This window comes from Cornus florida, unplaced genomic scaffold (assembly GCF_030987335.1).
Source record: "Cornus florida cultivar Cherokee Brave unplaced genomic scaffold, ASM3098733v1 CherokeeBrave_3.0.0_Hap2_Chr01, whole genome shotgun sequence".
Classification (NCBI taxonomy): Eukaryota; Viridiplantae; Streptophyta; class Magnoliopsida; order Cornales; family Cornaceae; genus Cornus; species Cornus florida.
In genome coordinates this window covers 119,871,884-119,895,285 of record NW_026775571.1, presented here as the reverse complement: position 1 = coordinate 119,895,285, position 23,402 = coordinate 119,871,884, and the positions used below count along the sequence as shown (strand labels likewise).

At 33.8% G+C, this 23,402-nt stretch overlaps 2 protein-coding genes and 1 non-coding gene across 3 annotated transcripts; 1 reads left to right on the top strand and 2 right to left on the bottom strand.

Annotated features, from left to right (window-relative positions):
* Nucleotides 1-1,009: 1,009 nt before the first annotated feature.
* On the bottom strand, nt 1,010-1,138 carry LOC132284585 (small nucleolar RNA snoR111). Its single transcript, XR_009472316.1, has one exon. It is a non-coding gene; the product is annotated as a small nucleolar RNA snoR111 (small nucleolar RNA).
* Nucleotides 1,139-2,816: 1,678 nt separating this feature from the next.
* Nucleotides 2,817-4,647, bottom strand: LOC132267356 (1-aminocyclopropane-1-carboxylate oxidase). The gene is made up of 4 exons (XM_059768525.1): nt 4,427-4,647; nt 4,082-4,308; nt 3,551-3,884; nt 2,817-3,435 (listed from the first exon to the last, which is right to left on the bottom strand). Exons 1-4 carry the CDS (start codon nt 4,529-4,531, stop codon nt 3,148-3,150), a joined length of 954 nt encoding a protein of 317 aa, XP_059624508.1. The 5' UTR covers nt 4,532-4,647; the 3' UTR covers nt 2,817-3,147.
* A 9,354-nt stretch (nt 4,648-14,001) lies between these two features.
* On the top strand, nt 14,002-21,775 carry LOC132267349 (plastid-lipid-associated protein, chloroplastic). Its single transcript, XM_059768513.1, has 3 exons — nt 14,002-14,524; nt 20,526-20,721; nt 21,254-21,775. The coding sequence occupies exons 1-3, from the start codon at nt 14,085-14,087 to the stop codon at nt 21,566-21,568; spliced, it is 951 nt and encodes a 316-aa protein (XP_059624496.1). The 5' UTR covers nt 14,002-14,084; the 3' UTR covers nt 21,569-21,775.
* Nucleotides 21,776-23,402: the final 1,627 nt, after the last annotated feature.

Below are 23,402 nucleotides of genomic sequence, written 5' to 3'. Positions count from 1 at the left end.
ACATCGATTTCTTGTACCTTTTTTATTTTTTAGAAAAGGATTTCAGATTTTTGAAAAAACCAGAAAATAAGATTAAAAAATAATACTCCATTATAAACACATTAGAGTAAATTGTAAATGAATAATTTCTCATACGAATTGATAAGATGTTCTCTATTTCCAAGTTCTTACTTCCTAATAAATTGACAAATTGACCTTTGAATTTAAGAAAGAAATTATTATTTAATTATCTAAAATTTACTTCCCATAGAAATTTAATGAAACTATTTTTATTTATATTTTCATCATTAACTTTAATTTTTTTAAAATTTTCAAACTTTGTAATTATATATATTTAAATTAAAAAGAATAATTTAATAATTTAAAAAATGGCCATGCTTTCTTAAAAACTCTAATTTCTAAATATAGACATCCATTTTTTTACCTTGTTTATTTTTTAGTAAATGATTTCAGATTTTTGAAAAAACCAGAGTATAAGATTAAAATATAATAGTCCATTAAAAGCACATTAGAGTAAATTGTAAATGAATAATTTCTCATACGAATTGATAAGATGTTCTCTATTTCCAAGTTCTTGCTTCCTAATAGATTCACAAATTGACCTTTGAATTTAAGAAAGAACTTATTATTTAATTATCTAAAATTTACTTCCCATAGAAATTTAATGAAACTATTTTCATTTACCTGAAAAGCGATTCTTTAAAATAAGAGAAGGTCTAATGTTGTTTCTTTTCCTTAATTAGGAAATAAACATAAGTAGGTGAAATAAGGAATGAGAAACCCTAGAAATTGAAATAATGATTCAAAGTGCATCAGCATATACACAGAATCCTCAAGGAAAGATATTTTCTCTCCTATAGGTTCAAAGTGAAGAAATAATTTGAATCATCATCTGCACTATCTCTCATCGATTTTTCACAATTTCAATTCTAAAAAATAGAAAGACCAAGAAAGAAGAAAGGAAAAAAAAAAAAGAAAAAGAAAAGAAAGATAACGAAAGTGTAAGAAAATGTAGACGAGCAACAATCGAATCGTCAATCTGATTATATGACGACTGAAACGATATCTCGCCATTATTACTATGCCTCCTGTTCTTATCAATGAAGAGATTCAATATAAATTCGTCTCTCATTTTCTGAATTATGAACAGAGGACGAATTTTACAAATCAAACAAAAACCATAGAAAGTGAATCAAATATTACATAAGTAAAAATAAAATAAAAACGAGACTTTTGTTGGATTACTCCTACTATTTGTTACCTCAACACTTGGCTGCGGCTTAAGAACCCTAGAGCGAGCAGATCGATTTGCCTCCAACTTAGGTCTTTATTTATAGGCTAACCTCATATAACACAACCCTAGGAACCCTTTGTTGATGAAATTACTACAATACCCTTTATTAGAATACCATTTTTAATTTTTTCTTTTAAAAAAAATCTTTTTATCTTTACTACGCAATTTTATTTTATTTTTCTCCAAAATTCATTTCCCTTGCGCATTATTGCATTGAGGATACAACACATCATCAGTTTTATTCAGAAATATATTACAAAATTAGCGATAAACTTCTCTGGCAGGAAAATTGCAGGCTAGACATTGAGATCTTATGGAGGTTAGTTTTTTCTGTTGTCATACAAGTAATAGCCATTGACATTTTATTATTTTATTTTTCCTGATTGTGGCCATTAATATTTTCGTTTATGAAAGCTTTATAGGAAATGATACATTATAAATTTATATGTTGAGAATTCGTAGACTTTTGTATGAAATTGCCAACATTAAATCTGGTCAAATTTTAGACTGTCTTTCACTCCCAGCACTGCATGTAGTCCTCAACATCACTACATAATGGTCTCATTATTTCTCTCAATGCGAACTAATTACACTTCCATTTACTTCGATATTATGTTTGGCAGCACCAAATTGACACATTGAATTTGAAATTGGAGAAAATTTTGAACTAAATTTTCTACAATCCCAAATTCAAAACACCAATTCAATGCTCTCAAAAATTACATCAATATTGTGTGTATTTGCCTAAAGCTTGAATATTGTGAGAAAAGCGATAGCGATGATGATGATATTTTGGATTCAATATTTATGATAGAGTTAAGATGTCAAGTGATTTCAAGTTTTCATGATTGAGCTTTTTAATTGGAACAAGGATTATCTCTTTAGGCTTTTAATATGTAAATTTGTTTTCTCATGACAAGAAAGAAAGTGGGGTTTGAGCCCCCTCCAAATGGGGGTAATGGTGAGGAATGGTAATATTATCTTTCCAATTACATGGCAACAACCAGGGACTGTAACAAGAGGTTAAAAAGGTGGATGATTCAAGAATAGTGCCATGGTTTATAATATCCTTATATAATCTCCCAATCATTGACTACCAAACTACCAATAGACAATTAGGTCCACAATCAAGGTGTATTATGGGGAAGTTAAAGTGTTGCCTTCTTCAAGTGCCTCCAATTTTATGGGCTTAATATTCCTTAACTGTCTTTTCGGATACATAGATTGATCTGTAAAGGACAGACTGGTTGTATTTTGTAGGTGCTAAAGTTAAAAAGTATAATGCATGACAGCATGAGTAGATTAGCCCACTTAGAGGTTGATTATAAATAGTTGAGGAAATATGGAGAAGTATACTATACCCTCTATATTGGAGCAGAACTTAACATTTAAAGAATCAAGGCTGCAAAAATAAAAATAAAAATAAAAAGAAAAATAAAAAACAGATGTATTTAAAACCAATTCATCATAGACACATAAAATTAAACTCAGAAGGGAACCCTCTTTTGTAGACAATCAGATCTGGACTTCTAAGTATTAATTTAAATATTCATTTTTGAGGTAAATCTAATACAAAGTGGAACAAGAAAGATAAAGAGGAGATACCTCCACTAAGACATGATTTATCAAAGATAAGTTTTGGTCACTTTGTACACTAGGAACACCTTACAAACACCACAAAACCTTAACATGAACACCAAAGCCAAGGTTTGAGCTTATTTAAACATCACATACTAGCCAAGCACACCTAATCCACACCTCAAGACACTAAAAAGTAACACTACACCACAACTCAGGACAGTATTCTAAGCAATATGTAGAAACACAGAAACACCATACTGTTAACAATGAAATCAGACGGATGCAATCGGACCCAAATTAACGGTACTTTCCACTGCCTTCATGGCTTCAAATCGAGGCTCTTTGGCCTGAAACTTCAGTGCAGAGTAAAGCTTCATGTAGTCCTCGAACACAAATTTAGGATACACTTGTTTTTGCTCTTCTTTCTCCACTAGTGCCGGTGCTGGATAGATGACAGCATCACTGCCTGGATTGTAGAATGAGGCTATTGACATTCTATTTCCATCCGTCTGAGCAAGCACACGGTGGATCACGCTCTTGTATTTGCCATTGGTGATTACCTATATATATTTACATATTGATTTTAAAAAATTAATTCATGTATTAGAATGATATTTGATCAGTTGTGCATTACAGATAATGACTAAAACTGGTAGGTGAATTATTGGGTTATACCTCAAGTTGGTCACCTAAGTTGATTACAATTGAGTGTTGCATTGGTGGGACATCAATCCATTGGCCATCCTTGAGGAGCTGGAGTCCACTGACCTGATCATCTTGGAAGAGTAGGATAAGGCCCCCAGCATCAGTATGGGCTCGGAGGCCTTTGATCAGCTCTGGCTGGGGACACGGGGGATAGTTGCTGACCTTAGTGCCGAAGGTAGGCCCCTTGGAACCATAGAAGGCCTTCTTCAGGTATCCTTTCTCTAGCCCTAAATTCTCACAAAACAAGTCCAGAATCTGTTCAGCTAATTTTTCAAGTTCACTCGCAAATTCCTTCATTGCCTTCCTGTTAATTAGCAAAAGAACTGTATAAGTAGAAACATTCAAAATGATATATATATAAAATAGTACTCCTAGAATATAGTTAAGACAACCACTACTAATAAACTACTCCAGAATTATTGGTCAGTATGAAATGACAAAACACAATTTACATGGTTGTCAACCCCAAAAATAGAAAGCAAATTAACTTGTGATTTAGACCTGTAATCTTCTTCAAGATCAGGGATTTCGGAGATGTTTGAATCGGGAAGATGGCGCAAGTAGAAGGTGCTTTCCCAATCAATGTCATCGATTTCAGACTGAACTGCTTCGAGACCTTTACTTGCCACCATTTCTTTGAACCTTTGCTCCATAAACTTCTTGTAATGCTCCTTTGTCAGCCTCTCCACTGTGTCCATAAGCTCATGTGATATCCCATGATTCACCAACTTGAAAATTAATCACCACACAAGAAATATTAATGGCACTGATCATAAGTAAAGCAAATCATATCATTAATGCTAGCTTCAATTAAACACACAATTAACTTCATATGTAGTACTATACCTCAAAAAAGCCCCAGTTCTCACAAGCATCTTTTATCACCTCCATTGTTGATGCTCTCTCTTCACCATTAAGGTTCTCCATGTTAATGACCGGGAAAGTCTCCATTTCTCTCACGCTCTCTTCAGCTATTTCTCTTGCTATATGTATCTGTGTGAGAACTGTGGGATGTGTTGGACTGCAATTTATAGGCCTATAGGGAATGGGAGTGGAGGAAAAAGATAAAAGGATGGTGAGGGTTCAATTAAAATTAATAATAGTTAGATTTCCAAATCTAAGGATGTATAGATAAATAAACATGACTCGTGGAGTATGTATGTGATCACATCCTGATGGACCCCTACCATCTTTGGCTGAGTTTAAGATCATTGTCTGTGGCTAGCTGGTCATACTCTTTGGTGCCTGGTGGTGTGGGACCTAGTTTAATGGTTCTTTTTATCTTGATTTTTTAGGTTCTTGAGTAATCTATCAGTGGATGGCTGCTACTTTTTTACCATGAACGAGCCATTTTTAGCACTTGTTTTGATGCTTAAAGTTAGCACATGCGAACCGAGTCCGAATTCTTTACAATACAATAAGCATATTGTAATGCAATAAATGACTAGGATAATTCACACGTGTGGTGATTCCACAAGTATGAATGATCTGGCCGTCACTGCTATTAGAGTAGCAGAGGATTTGGCTCCATATGAACTATGAAGTTGTCCTTGACTTGCCTAGATATAGATATTTTTATAGAGCTTTCTCTAGACATTGACATGCTTATATTACTTTCATATTATGGAATGTTAGATGCGCCTACATAAAATCAAATCATTTATTTAAACATTGGATATATATATATATATATACATATATAATTTTAGATGTCGGCCAAATCCAATGAAGGAGTCAAAAAGCTATAATTTAAACTATATGCTACCTAGTGGATGAAATCTATTAAAAAAAATTCAATAGTGATCGATCTTAATCTTTTGAAATGTGATAATACAACAAATGCCTTGTAATTTTCATCTCTTAAAAATTAAATAATGATATCTTAATCCTTGGGAAATGTGACAAAAAAATGTATGTTAGTTTAGGCAAAACAAAATGAGATGATTTCATATCCATTCAAAACTTCCACATGCCAAGTCAACTTTGTAAAATCACCTTGAATTGTAATATAGAATTGTTTAAGGTAATGTGGTTGGGTGATCTTGCATATGTTTCTGAGGGGGAAAGCATGAAGCTCTCTAATAAAGAAGGGGCTATTTGATTGGATTGCATGGATGAATCTTACTTTATCATTAATTAATGTTGTTATTTTATTTTCTTTATTTTTTATTACTACTCTTTAAGGAATATTACATATTGAAGCTAAATAGAGAATGTAAAGCATAATGAGAGATCAAGATTGCATGTTAAAAACATATATATATAATCCATCATGGAGATCGAATAAGATGGATGTATTAATAACAATAAGTCGTGGATTCCATGCTTATAGACAGAAGGTAAGTAATGATTTCTTTTGTTGTAGTGCAGCCATTAGGGACCCCATAAATCATGCTCCAACAATGTATCTAGCTGGTGCTTCTTCCTCTCTTTTTCTGGTAAGTCGTCATCCTCTATTATTATTATTATTATTATTTCTCTTAAATGAAATGATAAAGTGTCTTTTTATTCATTATATCATTTTCAAACACTACAAATGTTCTTGTCATTAAAATACAGAGATCTTATTCATCATAATCAATCTTCATCTCTCTTCCTCCACAAATGAGTAAAAAGGAAATGGTAAAAAGGAGATCTATTGCATGCCTGGGATACAACCATCATAGGTCATCTTTCGGTGTTTGGTTTACCATATTTATGGCAATAGGTAACCATCACTTTAGTGACACCCATGAAAACTAAAGTAAGCGGATAAGTCGCAAAAGATCATCATCACCAAGAAGTAAATCAAAAAGAAAGAGGGTGAATAAGTGCGTCTTGATCTCTGTGGGGCCTAGAAAATTTGCTGCTGTAAATGCGCTTGATATAATACAGTAAGCATATGAAATAAATGAAGAAATTAACCACAAAAAGAGAGAGAGAGATCTCAAGAATCAGTAATTTCAAAGAACTCATAAACCTTGTCATGTCTCAATCATGTTAAGTGTATTTATGCAATTGAGTATGTATGTTTTGAGCTCTCAGTTTAATTGTATTGATTATACATTGATGATCAGGTTGATAGGCATTTGTGCTGAACTAGTGCAGGTACGTAATATGATATTTTGATCCAAGTCTGTGATATTGTCTAGTTAAGTTTCAATTGATTAAAAAAATTGCTCTCTATATATACAATTATACAGTTTACACACACACACACACACAGGAAAAGTTCATAGTAAATCACAGAAATTGTACTTTTACCAACACTCTTTGTGTTTTCTATATATGCACACTGAAGTGGAATACTTTTACCAACACTCTGTGTTTTCTATATATATGCACATTGAAGTGGAATGAGTACTAATATTCCTATGGATAAAAACATGTGAGTTACTGCTGATTTTGTGGTTAATGTGCTTTTTTACTGTCACTAAACAATGGGTACCTTATACCAACCAAGAAAAATCTATGGGCCTCTGAGTTTGACAAGATGTGGACCCTAGAGGCTAGATCCAAACTCTTTTGTTTTTTTTTTTCACTTTTTGTTGTTGGTAAAAAAATGTTAACGGTAGAGTACAGATTCTCTGTTTTCCTAAACCTGGCTCTCTCTAGCTGAATGTTATTATGACAACAATTGATGAAGAATCTAGAAAAAACAGCAAGCAGGTACTGATATTCTAATGTTAAGTCGCTTTTACCTCATTTTGACTCGTTAATAAGTTGGTACATTTTTACAGTACAAGTTATAGGTGAAAGGTTTGATTTTAATTTATTGGCATTCATTAGTTGTTGAGATAGTGGGTCACCTTTTATTGAAAATCAACTTAAACCATCGTAATATACTCCTCAGCAGTCATTTAGGTTTAACATATTACATTATTAAATTAAAATTTTAATACATTTAGTAATTCGTAATTTAAAATCGTTGCACACGGGAGAGAATCATGGTTCACATAAAACACAGACCCTCATCAATGCCATTGGTTCAGTGATAATGGACTGCAGCACCCATTCTACAAGAACACAACACATGTTGCTATGTTGGTTCAGATTCTATGAATCCTCTCTTTCTGGCTTCTTTCATTATATATATATATATATATATATTTATTTACTTGTATATATCCAATTTTCAAATAATTGAGGGCCTTGGTCCCTCTACACTAGTGACTTATCTTCCGTAGAAGCACTAACATACATGATATATTGATATATAAACCAATCAAGTAATTGCTTGAAATTCCAAAAAAAGACCAAATCATCGAAAACTCGGAGTTGGTACACAGTGTACATGCCTTGCTTTGTTAGTCAAAAGATGACAAGGATATAGATATATATATCATATATGGATGCCACAGTGTATCTACTATCTACTTGCGCAAATCTCGACAGATGCCATTTATTAGTAGTGATCGTATGTATGGAACAAAATTGTCAAATTTGGCCAAAGTCTGGCTTACTTCTACATCATCCGAACTTGAATTTCACGAATCATGATTGTCAAACAACAACCACATGATGAATTAAGTCTCATTTTGTAAAATTATATGCCATTCAATATATTAACTGATTTTTTTTTTCAAAAAAAGAACTTACACCATGCAATGGGACTCAATTATGGCATGTTGGGTCTAGAAAAACCCAACTTCTTCTTGATTTAGGAATACTTGCATAAATATATTTCTGGATCCGCCGTTACGAACACATTTTATATACTAAAATTTATGTTTTAAAAGGTGACTTAAATTTGAACTTGGTAGGTGGCAAACTGTTCCCGGCTGGGTGAACAATTTTTTATATTTATTTTAAAAAAAGAAAAATTCAAAATAGTTGTTGAAGCAATAAATTTGTACGACTTTTGACAATTAGTGGGCTTTTGAGAGATGGAAATGCGTGATGAAAACGTGCCAATAATCTCGGCAGCAACAAAAAGAGAGATACTATTATTTTTGCGGTGTTTCACTAAATTGGTTGGAGTGGTTAAAAATAAAAGTGGGGACACAGTCACTTTCTATTAAAGGAAAAAAAGGAAGCCCCAAAATTAACGGCGTCCATGGATTCTTGATAACCTTCGAAAATGGTGCTCCTTGGCGTGCTTGTATTTTGTCTACATACACTGCTGATGCTGTCAATTATCAATAATAGTTCCAAAACAGTATTAGCCAGAAATTGTGAGTCAATGGAGAGAAGAAATTCAGACCATACGTGTGTAGGTGTGTTACAGGAAGAAAATTTCTTTTTTTTTAACAGTAAATCATGTTCGGTTCGGTTGGTTTGTGATGCATGACATCCCAACTTAGTTTTTTTATAAAGTGCATCTCAAATTAGAGAGAATTTCAATTTATATGTTACCCAAAGAAATTATTACATAAATGATCCGGGTCAATCAGTAACGGCTAACATGGATAAATTTATCTTGTCACACTTGGGAATTAAAAATAAATAAATAAATTCAAGTGCAAATTAGCAACTACAATGCATTGCTTGATAAATGGTTTAAAAATGAATTTAGCCTAATTTAACTTCATTTTACGTATACACCCTTGGGAAAAAAAAAAAAAAGAAGGGAAAAATGACACACTGATGATAATAACATAACATAAAAAGTACAAATATGCCCATTTTTCCTGGAATTTCAGTATATCAACATCAGAGCATATAGAAAAGAAATGTGATGGGTATTACATTCTTTCACAAATGTTAGGAAAAAAAAAGGAGTGGACTTGTAAAAGGTTACATTTGAATGGCTTTGTCTTTTAAAAAAGGTACCTAAAAAGAAAAATGTCCATTTCAAACTTTATTGCCCAGAACCATATGCTTTATACTGATATAAATATCACTATGATTATTATTTCTACGCAATCACTCCTTACAAACCCCAATGCTTATCCATGATTCTCGTTATAATTCTTCCGAAACAAGTGGCTTCCACTCACTTTGTATGATTTAGACTTCTCGCTCACTTTGTATGATTTAGACTTCTCGCTCTTATTTTTTTTTGTGACTAATCTCCCAACTCTAATTTTGTTCATATTTATTACAACAAAAGCTTTACTTCGTCAAAGCCCAATTTGAGCTTATATGATGCCCTCCCAATTATCCCAAACGAGTTGGATCAAGCTATTGGGACTAATTGGACCGGGCCTCAATTGGATTTCAATAATGCTTTAGGAAACCCAATAATTGCCCTTAGGAACATGAAAATAGACAAGTTCATAATTCTTCTTGGATTTGTTAAAGAAAAGAAGAAATAGTACAATGTGTTGAAGATAGATTTACCTATTTTCTACTAAAAGAGATTTAGCCCTAATTTTTTTCGACTTCACTACAACTCTCACTTCATCGAAGCCCAATTTGAGCATATTATCCCAAGCGAGCTGGATCTAGCTATTGGGCCTATGGTCGTGTCTATTAAGTTAGAGACTCAATTGGATTTTAACTATGCAATTTCAAGAATAACTGGGCCGTGTTTCAATTCAAATTCTAGTTAGACCCAAGTACGTATACCTAATTAAAAGTGCATAACCCAGTTCTAACTCAGCAAGGACAGGTCCAAGATGGAACAAATTTTTAGAACACTAGTGTGTACTGGACCGTTTACTCAGTCCAATGGCCCTCATTTGCAGTGTAACACATTACACACACACACACACATTAATAATGATTTTTGATTTATTCAGCAACGCTTAAAGATAAGTTTGGTTATTAGCATTATAATACAAATTAACTCTTACACCACACAAATTTGGTTATTAACATTTTAATATTATAATTGTCCTTCTCTATTACTTTTTAACTTTTTTTTTTCAATTGATTCACGTTTTTATTTCATAGACTTTCTATCTTCTTCTTAGGAGTTAGGACTCTTTTACAAACCTATCACATAAGGAATGCTGATAGTTTGATTCTCTAATATTACTACCCGCATATTAATAGAGAAATTCTGTGTGCTTTCGATAATAAATTTCATAAGCCACTATAGCAGCAAAGGTGAGTTGAGAAAAACAAAAACATCATTAAATTTAATTTTATCTCAACCGATAAAAAGCAATATATATGAATTGGGGTATAGCTTAAAGTCAAATAAAGCGAGAGCGTGAGAGCGAAAGTGAAAATTTGAGCGAAAGCGTGCTCATTCAGAACTTAAGAGCAACATCTCTTGAAAAGGATTGTGTGACTCAAAGTGTAGTTAGGATTTCAATTAAGGGGGACGCGATATTAAAAAAAAAAAAATTCAAATGATTAATTTAAATTGTTCAAAAGAAGGAGAAAAAAAAATCATTGCAAATATGCTAAATCAATCAATAGTATAAGAAATATTAAGTATTTGATCAATATAAGAACTAAAATATTGCTTCCCCAAAAAAAAAAAAAAGGAACTAAAATATTGTTTAATAATTAATATATTCATTGAGTATAGTTGTAGATCTTTTATTTTGAAAGCGATGCATGAAAATTAGACCCATTAACTTCACAAATTAGAGTGCTAAATTAGAATAAATAGAAGGGAAAAAAAATTGCATACTACATATATCATTCGTAAGTGAAAAAAGAAGAATTTTAAGTTAAAAAAAAAAAAAAAGAAAAGGGAAAGACAAATGAGAAATTTGAAAGGAAACAATTAGACTTTGATTGAAGAAAAAAAAAATTAACTTAATTAAAAAAAGATGAGGAAATCAAGGGAATTTTAAGAGCATAAGAGAAAAGAAAGAAAAATTTAGGATATAATTTTAGAAATAAAAAATTTTAGGCTGTCATTGTAAAGAAATTTTCTTATAAATGTAAAAAAAATAAAAAATGAAAAATAAAATAACCATATTTTATGCTAGAAGGGCATGGGCACACTCTGCCCTACATGGAACGTTTGTTTTTATTCTTAATTTAGGAAAAATTACACATACATAGAGTTAGGAGTATTAAATGACAAACTCGTCTATTTTAAAAGTTCAATTCACACTTTGGTTGAATTAAGTAATATATTTGCATATACATCAATAAATATTGTTCAGGTCCAAAATGCCCCTCTAACTCTTAAAAAAATAAGATCTTTTCGTTAACTTTGAACCACACACACGCGCGTGCGCGCATGAAGACTTATAAAAACTATAAAAGAATTCAATATAGTAAAAAATTAGACAATTAAAGATTAGTTCCCAAAAAGAAAAATATAATTAAATTCTTTCATGAATATATAAAATATTCATTAGTGTGGTGGCATACCTTAGGATATAGCTTATATAATTAAATTCTTTCATGCGAAGAATATATAAGACTAGTCACTCATAATCCAATATATATATATATATATATATATATATATATGGTAAAATATTTTATTTTTCTCCCAAACAGTAGTATTGCCTCTTCATCTCTAATTTTTTATTTTTTATTAATTTATTTATCTTAAACTAATACTAATTGGATGAAATATTATGAAGCCTTATTCTAAATATAAATAATAAAAATGAATATAAACCATTATATATTTGAATTTAATAATCCATCATTTTACTTGATAGTTTTGGTATGCATAATCACTTTCTTTAACATGATATCTAAACTAACAAACTAATATTTTAGATAAATTTTCATACTAACCAAATGCATGCTAGAAAATTTCTTTTATTTTTATTCACTTCACTTTTTATTTTTTATTTTTAACTTATTTCATCTAACCAAACGGAGCCTAAAAAAAAAGGACAATTATAAAAAAACACAATTATAAAAAAACATACCTACTGTGATGTGAGAGTTACATAGTAATTTCGGAGAGAAAAAGCGTGGAGCGCCAGGGATTATAATGTAGCATCAATATTAACTGCCTAATAATAATAAGTAAATAAGATAAAATAAAAAGTCACGCCCATAACAGATTTTTCAACAATGCATTTAGCAAAACGAATAATTGCAAATTGAGTATGTAATTAAGGAGAAGATTTTCCCAAATTCCAACCAAATGAATCACACACATGAACGTACACAGTACCAGTCTTCTACGTTTCATTACTGTCACCACCAGCCGTAGTAGTGACACCAAATTAATTGAACCCAACCATGAAATCATAAGACATTTATTGAACTTTACCCGGCAAAAATAAATAAATAAATAAATAAAAATAAAAATATTACCCAATCACCACCGCCCACCCATCAAATATATTTAGAATCTTTTATGCTACGTGAATGGAATGGAATGCTCATTTTAATCATTCAGTTATTTGGTGTGTAGAAATGGAATGGAATGACCATTCCAATGTAATGAAAATCTATTCCATTAGTAAACTTATGGAATGTCATTCCATTCCATAATAAGATAAAATATTTTTGTAATATTCCCAATAAGCACTTAATCACATTCCAACAAGACAAAAATATTTTGTATTCACCAAAAATCTTTCAGATTCCATTTTTTATGTTTATCGACTTCTTTATTAGACATGGTAAATGTCTTTCATCTTCTCTCTCTTCTGAATGACTTTCAACCAAATTATAAGTATTAATTTATTTATTTATCTATTTTTGATAAGTAGGTATTAAATCTTTTTTATCTTCTGAGTATATCACTTTTTTATTTTTATTTTTTATTATTATTATTTTTGATAAGTAAGTATTAAATCTTTTTTATCTTCTGAGTATATCACTTTTTTATTTTTATTTTTTATTAATATTATTTTTGTATATTTGTGTTTGAAACATTTGTGTAATCATCTGAAACCAAAAGTGGGCTAGTTTGACTTTTGGACCCTTAGTCAAGTTCATCGTTGAATGATTGGAGAACCTTACTTAATTAGAATTTTTTCAAAACTAGAATTTTTAAGAAATTTACAATAAAAAAAATTAAAAAAAAATTACACAAGTACTTGAAAATATTATTAGGTTTTTCGTTGAGTTGATGATTTATTTATTTCTTTAACTTTATTTGAGTTGATATTATGGTGCACGATTTTTTTTATATATTATTAAGATTGATATATCATTAAATATATATATATCTATATATATATATATATATATATATATTATTTTTTAGCCTTTACATCAATTTCTTTGATTAAATATTCAATTTAGTTATAATTTTTTTAATTTTCTTTCCTGAAAAAAGTATTTTTGAAAAAAGATATAAAATGATAATAATCATTCTATTTCATAATAAAATAAAATGATAATAATTATTCTATTTCATAATGATTCGTCATGCACATCAAACTTTAGAATGATAATACACCGTCCAAATTTCATTCAATTCTATTCATAGTACCAAAAGTGGCATTAGAGTTTGGTTACACACGAATAGCATACCCTCAATATTTTGACATGTTACGAAAGGAGACAAAAAAAAACCTCCTTGCCTCAATCGCATGCCTTCGTTTTCAAGCCGCGTTTCTCCGATGCGTACCACGTGTTTGAGCTATAGCTGTTCTATATTTGACTCATTTGTTTCCCCAGCTTTTCATTGTCGGCGGTTCACATAACAAACTAAGTAGTAACTCTCTTCTTCTTCTCTCTAATCTCTATCGAAAAAATGGCTGGAGTATCTCAGCTCAATCCGTTTCTGTGCAACACCATTTCAGTGAATCCACTGCAGTCTCAAATCAGCTCAAAACCCTCTTTATTTCCGGTGAATACGTTTGGATTTACTTCAGGAAAGGCGGGAGAGGGTTCTAGGGTTTCCATCGGAGTATTCGTTAGGGAAAGGCCGGTTCTAAGAGTCCGTGCGGTGAGCGGAGCTGAGTGGGAGGGGTCCTCCGTGGCTGTGGCGGAGGAGCCGCCCAAGGAGCTGAAGGAGATCGATACGCTGAAGAAACAATTGGTAGATTCGTTTTACGGGACGGAGCGTGGACTGAAAGCCACGAGCGAGACCAGGGCGGAGATCATCGAGCTGATTACTCAGCTGGAGGCCAAGAATCCGACTCCGGCGCCGACCGAGGCGTTGACCCTCCTCAACGGCAAATGGATTCTCGCGTAAGCTCTACTCTTCAATACTAAATTACGACATCAATTTGTTTGATTAAAGGTTTTAGGTGCTTTGCTTATTATGATTAATTGTTACTATGTATTTTGATGATGCCCTGTATCGATTTTGTAATTCCTAAGTGGTCATAGGAAACATATAATAGCTATTGAATAGGTTCAGCAATCTTTTAATAAACCAACAAAACAAAAGCTATAAGGTCCATGATTATTGCTTAAACTAGCTACACCATCTTGGTTCATGATTAGCCAATTTAAGTGTTTACTCACAATCAGCTCGTGACATATACTACAATGCATGCTTCACGAGTAAGCTAATGAGCATCTTAACACCATGTGAAAAGTCAATCTACTTGAGATTCAATTAAAATCAACTAGAATAGATAGATACTTATTCAAGATGGCTTGTGGAATAGACTAAGCCAAGCTTGAACTTCATTACGGAGTTTGTTCATTTTTTAGGGCAGTTTGGGCAACCTACTAAGCTGTGATTTGGCTTCTAATATGTGTATGTCCCTAATTCTCTTGGACCATATGATGGAAGTGTAGTAAGTTACAAGCTAGTAGGGTTCTGTTACGGAATAAGGATCGAGTAGGAATTTCTGAGAACAAGAGAAAATAATGACAAGAAAAATAAAATGGCATACACACAAACGAGACAAGGATATACATGGTTCGGCTATGCCTACGTCCACGGGGAGAAGACAGAACAATATTTTATTATGGAAATAAAGAAATACAGTGCTAAGTGGCTCACATTTCTGGCAACTTGTCCTTCCCGAATAATACCTTCTTTGGACCTTGCTGAGTTAGCAGGGACTGCATCTTAATGCGCCAAAGACTGAAATTATGTCCAATGAAGACAAGGATGAGGTCGATAAAATGGCACACACACAAATGAGACAAGGATATACGTGGTTCGGCTATGCCTACGTACACAGGGAGAAGACAGAACAATATTTCATTATGAAAATAAAGAGATACAATGGTAAGTGGCTCACACTCAAAACCCAATTACACCCCAAACTCTCTTACACCTCTGAGAAACTGATATTTAGTAAACACTCTCAAATTTTGTTTTGGATGCTTAAAACACCATGGGAGCAAGGCTATTTATAGCCAAAATGTCATCACACTGTTTGTGAACTTGGAGACCACGCATGGAGAAGCTTGCAGAATACACTCCTTGGCTGCCAAGAATAATAAAGTAATGGGTGATGCAAATTAATGATGTAATGGCTGACATCAGAATTGAGTCACAAAAGTCAACAAATCTCCACCTTGGCGAAAATTCAAATGAGCCACTGTGTCTCTGCAAAACAAACTGTCTTCTTCACTAAGCCCCTAAGGGCAATTTTAACATTTGAGAATACCAACCAAGTCCAAGCAATGCTTGAACTTGAGAGTTGGAACGGACTTTGTCATCATATCTACCGGATTTGCAGCTGTGCCAATTTTCTTCAAAGTAGTAATTCCTTCTGATATGACATCCCGAATAAAATGATATCTGACATCAATGTGTTTGGTTCTCTCGTGATACATTTGATTTTTGATCAAATATATCGCACTCTGACTGTCACAATAAATAACAGTTGAGCTCTGATACCAGGTTTTTCAGAATGAGAGTAATAAATGTGGCATTCAAACTCTTCTCAAAAGAGCCCCGAGTATGAAAGGCATGGAAAGAACCCATTAGTATGGAGGATGTTAAATCCTCACTGAACTCTCACGAGTTGAGAAAAAGATGTCTGGAAATAATGGAGATGAACAGGCCGAGGGTCTATTTGTAAGAGGCAAAAGTGAGACAGAGTTTTGGTAGTAGGGGCAAATCTAGATCTCATAAAAATGTAGAATGTTACTACTGTCACGAGATAGGACACATCATCAAACACTGTCCCAAACTAAAAACAAAGAATGGGAATGGCAAAGAGAAGGTTCAGGAAGCAACTTCTGTGGCAACTGCTACAACGAGTGATTCGGAAAGTGACAAATATGTTCTCATGACAACCTTGTGTTCAGGTGTGTCATTTAATGACAGTTGGATTCTTAATTCTGGTTGTTTTGTTCATATGTGTCCCAGTAGGGATTCTTTCTCTTCCTATAAAGAGATGAAAGGTGGTTCGATTTTGACGGCGAACAAAAAAGCTTTCAAAATTTTGGGAATTGGAACAGTCAAGATCAAGACGCACAATGGGTTGGTGAAAACATTGTCAGATGTGCGACATGTACCGAATCTGAAGATGAATCTTATTTCAGTAGGTGTGCTAGACTCCAAAGGTTACAAGGTTCTAATAGAGGGTGGAACAATGATGGTCGTGATGGATTCTCTTGTGGTGCTACAGGGCACCAAGGTGAAAATTTTGTATCTTCTCTAAGGGAATACAGTAACAGGTGGAGATACTACATGAATCTCTTCATAAGAATCAGACATGGGAGTTGTTGAACCTCCTAAAGGCCAGAAGATTGTTGGTTGCAAATGGGTCTTCAAGAAAAAAGAAGGAACTCCAGGTGTTGAAGATGCAAGGTATAAAGCACGTTTGGTGGCAAAGGGTTATAGTCAGAGAGAAGGTGTGGATTTCAATGAAGTTTTCTCACCAGTTGTGAAACACCCCTCTATCCGCGTGTTGCTTGCCATGGTTACTCAATTTGACTTGGAGCTTGAGCAACTTGATGTCAAAACAACTTTTCTACATGGTGAGCTTGAAGAAGAAATTTATATGCATCAGCTAGAGGGGTTCATTGTTCAGGGAAAGGAAGACCACGTTTGTTTGTTGAAGAAATCCTTGTATGGGTTGAAGTAATCTCCAAGGCAGTGGTACAAAAGGTTCGACACTTTTATGGTTGGACATGGCTACTTGAGAAGTAGCTATGACAGTTGTGTCTACTACCGGAAGCTCTCAGATGGTTCTTTTGTATACTTGTTTTTATATGTTGATGACATGCTTATTGTTGCAAAAGACATGTCAGAAATCAACAAGTTAAAATCTCAATTGAATATTGAATTTGAGATGAAAGATCTCGGTGCAGCAAAGAAGATTTTGGAAATTCAGAGGGATCACCAAGCTGGCAGGTTGAGTTTGTTACAGAAGAGTTATATTGATATAGTGCTTGAGCAGTTCAATATGCAGAATTCTAAGCCTGTGAGTACACCACTTGCTGCTCATTTTTGTCTTTCTACAGCTTTATCACCACAGTCCGAAGAGGAGAAGGAGCACATGTCACGTGTTCCTTATGTTAGTGCAGTTGGTAGCTTGATGTATGCAATAGTTTGCACTCGCCCTGATATTTCATATGCGGTCAGTGTAGTTAGCAATGTTTTGGGTTTGCAGTAGAGCTCAACTGTTATTTATTGTGACAGTCAGAGTGCGATATATTTGACCAAAAATCAAATGCATCGTGAGAGAACCAAACACATTGATGTCAGATATCATTTTATTCGGGATGTCATATCAGAAGGAATTACTACTTTGAAGAAAATTGGCACAGTTGAAAATCCGGTGGATATGATGACAAAGTCCGTTCCGGCTCTCAAGTTCAGCATTGATTGGACTTGGTTGGTATTCTCAAATGTTGAAATTGCCCTTAGGGGCTTAGTGGAGAAGACAGTTTATTTTGCAGAGATACAGTGGCTCATTTGAATTTTCGCCAAGGTGGAGATTTGTTAACTTTTGTGGCTTAATTCTGATGTCAGCCATTACATCATCAATTTGCATCACCCATTACTTCATTATTCTTGGCAGCCAAGGAGTGTATTCTGCAAGCTTCCCCATGCGTGGTCTCTAAGTTCACAAATAGTGGGATGACATTTTGGCTATAAATAGCCTTGCTCCTATGGTGTTTTAAGCATCCAAAACAAAATTTGAGAGTGTTTGCTAAATATCAGTTTCTCAGAGGTGTAGAGAGTTTGGGGTGTAATTGGGTTTTGGGTGTGAGCCACTTAGCACTGTATCTCTTTATTTCCATAGTGAAATATTGTTCTGTCTTCTCCCCATGGACGTAGGCATAGCCGGATCACGTATATCCTTGTCTCGTTTGTGTGTATGCCATTTATTTTTCTCATTCCGAAAAAACTGGTATCAGAGCTCAACTGTTATTTATTGTGACAGTCAGAGTGCGATATATTTGACCAAAAATCAAATGTATCATGAGAGAACCAAACACATTGATGTCAGATATCATTTTGTTCGGGATGTCATATCAGAAGGTATTACTACTTTGAAGAAAATTGGCACAATTGAAAATCCGGCAGATATGATGACAAATTCCATTCCGGCTCTCAAGTTCAAGCATTGCTTGTACTTGGTTGGTATTCTCAAATATTAAAATTGATGAAAAAGATCAAGCCCTTATTTTGTTGTGTTCTTTGCCTCCTTCCTATGAGCATTTTGTTACTACATTACTCTATGGAAAAGACACCATTAGTATGGAGGATGTTAAATCCTCACTTAACTCTCAAGAGTTGAGAAAAAAGGTGTCTGGAAATAATGGAGATAAACAGGCTGAGGGTCTATTTGTAAGAGGCAAAAGTGAGACAAAGAGTTCTGGTAGTAGGAGCAAATCTAGATCTCATAAAAATGTAGAATGTTATTACTGTCACGATAAATAACAGTTGAGCTCTGATACCAGTTAAATGCACCACCACATACAAAGAGGAGTAGCCCTCCCGACATCCTGAATGAGAGCCCCCACTCTCTTACACCTCTGAGAAACTCATATTTAGCAAACACTCTCAAATTTTGTTTTGGATGCTTAAAACACCATGGGAGCAAGGCTATTTATAGCCAAAATGTCATCACACTATTTGTGAACTTGGAGACCACGCATGGGGAAGCTTGCATAATACACTCCTTGGCTGCCAAGAATAATGAAGTAATGGGTGATGCAAATTGATGATGTAATGGCTGACATCATAATTGAGCCACAAAAGTCAACAGGTTCTATCTTGGAACTTATTTTAGCATTACTTATGCCATGATCTGCAAACATAGCACCGATGCAGTCCCATGTCTACTGCAGTACAATCTATGTAAAACCATCCATTGGTATGCTTTTAACAAATCTTGTGATAATAGGCAGATGGCACATGTTATTGATGTATACGTGACAATAAGTTGATATTGAAAATTGAAAAGCATTGTTATATGTTCTTGTTCATAGAAGACAGGGTCACACTGAAATCACCAAACTATGTGTATTATGAAATACTGCAAATGGAATACAACATCATTACATTGTCTGGTAGGCTGGTATTTTGGAACCATACTTTGGTTAGGAGTTCCTCTCTATTATATTTAAATATCTTGTAAAATTAAATGTTCAACCAAACTGTATACTATGGCTTCTTTAATATAATTGCTATACTGTTAAATCTTGCGTCATTGTTATTTGAAAAGGTTATGTGTGCTCGAGTTATATTAAGTGTTTCCATATAAGAGTTTGTAAGAAACTTCCAAGATTTGGATAACAGTTACCATGAGTAATAAAAGCAAGGGTCTCCATTTTGAATAAAAAGCACTTGGGTGTTCTAGCACATGCCATTTTTTAGCCTTCATCATCAACTGTTAAAAATGCTTTGGAATGTACAAGATAAATAGTTGAAATCATTGCTATCGAAAAAAAGTAATATTTGAGATCATAGATGTGACTAAAAGGATCATTTACTCAGTCTAATCCTTTGACTAACACTATAGATAAGTTGATATCCACAATAATGTGTCTATTGCTTTGACTTTGTTTCTCCAGCTATTTCCATTTTGGTCCTGTTCTGTTTATCTTTGTCTTTTGTGTTGTTAGAACTTTTGGAGAGTACTTCCTTGCGATGCCTGCTCTATTATGGAGCTACTATGATTCTGGATGTTATTATTATTATTTTTCCCCCTGCATTAATCAAGATTTGTTCTTTAGAATAGGCTGGGGTTTTTTGGACACAAACGTCAACACCGACAGGTGATAACTATTTGGACTAACCTAACGTTTATGTGTGGCATTGCAGGTACACATCATTTGTGGAATTGTTCCCTTTGTTGTCAAGGGGAACACTGCCTTTAGTGAAGGTGGAGGAGATTTCACAGATCATTGACTCAGAGAATTTCACAGTCCAGAATTCTGTCCTGTTTGCTGGGCCATATTCTACAACTTCAATTAGTACCAATGCCAAGTTTGAAGTCCGAAGTCCCAAGCGTGTGCAGGTTTGTTTTGACCCTGTGTTTTTGCTTGAATCTGACTAGTGGTTCACTTCTTGAATACATGTCCAAATCTGAAACATTCTTAGTTCGTATTTAAACTATCATCCACTTCTGAGCTGAAGAGTTGTGTGTGTGTGTGTGAGAGAGAGAGAGACCCACATGTAGAAGTAGTGTGTCAGAAATGAGCATATTTAGGGGCCAGGAGGAGAAACAGGGAAGAATAGGAATGACTTTTTGGGCACCAGGAAATTATTGAATGAAATTACTGCATACTTAATTTAGCACAGGAAACCGGTCTATTTTACTTTCTGTAGCTTTATCAGAACTCCATTCGTAAACTATGAACTTAAATGTTAAAATTCTGTGGGCAAATCAGGACTAAAGAAAGAAAAAACACAATTATGACTTCATTTCATATGGTTCCTGGGACCCCTTTATGTTCATATTTCTGTTTGATCGTTCACTCTCCATTGTAGATATTATTGAAATGAGTTAAATGTTATATTTTTCTCACTTAGTTTTTCGGTTGATTCAGATCAAGTTTGAAGAAGGCATTATTGGGACTCCCCAGTTGATAGAATCCATTGTGTTGCCAGAAAATGTGGAATTTCTTGGACAAAAGATTGATCTCTCACCCTTCAAAGGCTTAATCACTTCGGTCCAAGATACAGCTTCATCTGTTGCAAAGACCATATCCAGCCAACCACCACTAAAGTTCTCTCTCTCCAATCGCAATGCAGAATCATGGTTGCTAACCACATACCTGGATGAAGAAGTTAGGATCTCAAGGGGAGATGGAGGCAGTGTATTTGTGCTTATTAAGGAAGGCAGCCCCCTCTTGAAACCTTAAATTCAGTAACGTGCTTTTTCCGAGTGCATGTGGGACTCTATGTAATAATACTGTTGATAAGTGGTTGTAATTATGTATGTATTGACTTTGTCTTTCTCATATTAAGCATGTATCAACTTTTATGAATTCAGATTGATGTAGGCATCTGTATTAATATCATAGGACACTGTGGCTGGCTTGTACTAAGTAAATAAATTTCTTTTCTCAGCCGATAGAAATCAATCCTCCTTCGTTACGCTGCAATGGTGGTGAGACAAGTTCACCTAATTGAACATTTCAGTGTTGTGTGCATGGTATCGGTTCTACAAATGTTGATTGCATTGTACCTGCAAGCATATGCCTCGTTGGTTGACAAAATGTTATTTTCTTTTTCTCCCCCTTTCGTGAATCGCATGAAATCCATGGCCCCAGGCATGCATGGTGGCCTTTAGGAACACGAAAGACTTGGTGAGAGGCAGATTATAGTTTGTCAAATAAGCAATGCTTGTCTACATAATGTGTCATTGAGGGGCATTCTTTCTTGTAGAGGATAGCAGTGCTATCAGGCCAAAGTAGTCATCTCTTTCAATTTATGTCAATACGAGAAATGTGCTGCTCCAAACACTACAATCTACAGCTATTGATTCAGTTATGTTCACGGTTGAATAATTGTTGTGGCATTGCACCTAGCTGTTTAACAGGTAGAATCGGTTTACAATAGCTCGCATAAATGCTTGAGAGACGAAATATATTAAGAGGCAAAGTTAAATACAGCATAGCAGTAAAAGTCCTTCAACATTTGTCAATGTTATATTTATAAGCAGGGGCGGAGCTAGGAATGTACTTGAGGGAAAAAAAAAAAAAAAAAATTTAAATAACATGATAAATCACATTGAGTTTGTAAAATTACAACAATAAATGTATATAAGAAAGTGAGCATACTATAAATTTTTTTTCTTACATATGGTTAAAAAATAACAAAAATAAAAAATAAAAAATAATGCACATATAAGGGAAGGGCGGGACCAGGGGCATGTGCCCCGGGCATGCATTGGCTTTTATAAGAAAAAAAAATTTATTTAGAAATTATTACATGTGTTGTCGTTATCATATGGTAAAAAAATAACAAAAAAATGATGTATATATAAGGGAGGGCGGGGCTAGGGGCATGCATTGGCTTTTATAAGAAAAAAAAATTTATTTAGAAATTATTACATGTGTTGTCGTTATCATATGGTAAAAAAATAACAAAAAAATGATGCATTGGATCCACCCTGTTTATTAGAGAAACTTTTTATTTAGGAATTATTGCATATGTTGCCGGTAAAAAAACATAACAAAAAAATAAAGCATATATAGGGAAGGGGCGGGTCAGAGAAACTTTTCATTTAGAAAGTATTGCATTTGTCGCCGTTGTGAATGGGAGAGGCGCATTATTGAGTATTCATACAACAACAATTTTGATGAACCCTCACTCATTTTTCACAATTATACGATTTCAGACCATCATTCAGAATTGAAGACAGTGGAGTGGTCTATTACCACTTTAGAACTAAGCACGTAGAAATTAGACATCATCTCTTAAAACATCATGTTTTGCCTGGTGAAACACAGTTATTATCTCTTCATAGTCTTGGTGAGCATAAGTTCACATAAGTAGTCTTACCCTTGGACAATCAAAAGTGTGAAGCACAATTTTCATATTATCCCATTCTGATTCTGATGTTCCTAAGCTCACCCTCTCACACGCAAAAGCATTTCCTGCCCCTTTGAGGGAGCATTGTGATCCAGTTTCATACCACCATCAACTACAAAAGGCTAACAATTTCCCTGACCCATATTAGAGATTGGGTCC

Bases quoted from the DNA above. Each gene is read 5' to 3' on its own strand.
- LOC132267356 (XM_059768525.1), bottom strand. From the start codon at position 4,531: ATGGAGACTTTCCCGGTCATTAACATGGAGAACCTTAATGGTGAAGAG. The intron at 4,309-4,426 runs GTATAGTACTAC...TTAATTTTCAAG, and splicing joins AGAACTGGGGCTTTTTTGAG to TTGGTGAATCATGGGATATC. The intron at 3,885-4,081 runs GTCTAAATCACA...GCTAATTAACAG, and splicing joins GATCTTGAAGAAGATTACAG to GAAGGCAATGAAGGAATTTG.
- LOC132267349 (XM_059768513.1), top strand. From the start codon at position 14,085: ATGGCTGGAGTATCTCAGCTCAATCCGTTTCTGTGCAACACCATTTCA. The intron at 14,525-20,525 runs GTAAGCTCTACT...GTGGCATTGCAG, and splicing joins AACGGCAAATGGATTCTCGC to GTACACATCATTTGTGGAAT. The intron at 20,722-21,253 runs GTTTGTTTTGAC...CGGTTGATTCAG, and splicing joins GAAGTCCCAAGCGTGTGCAG to ATCAAGTTTGAAGAAGGCAT.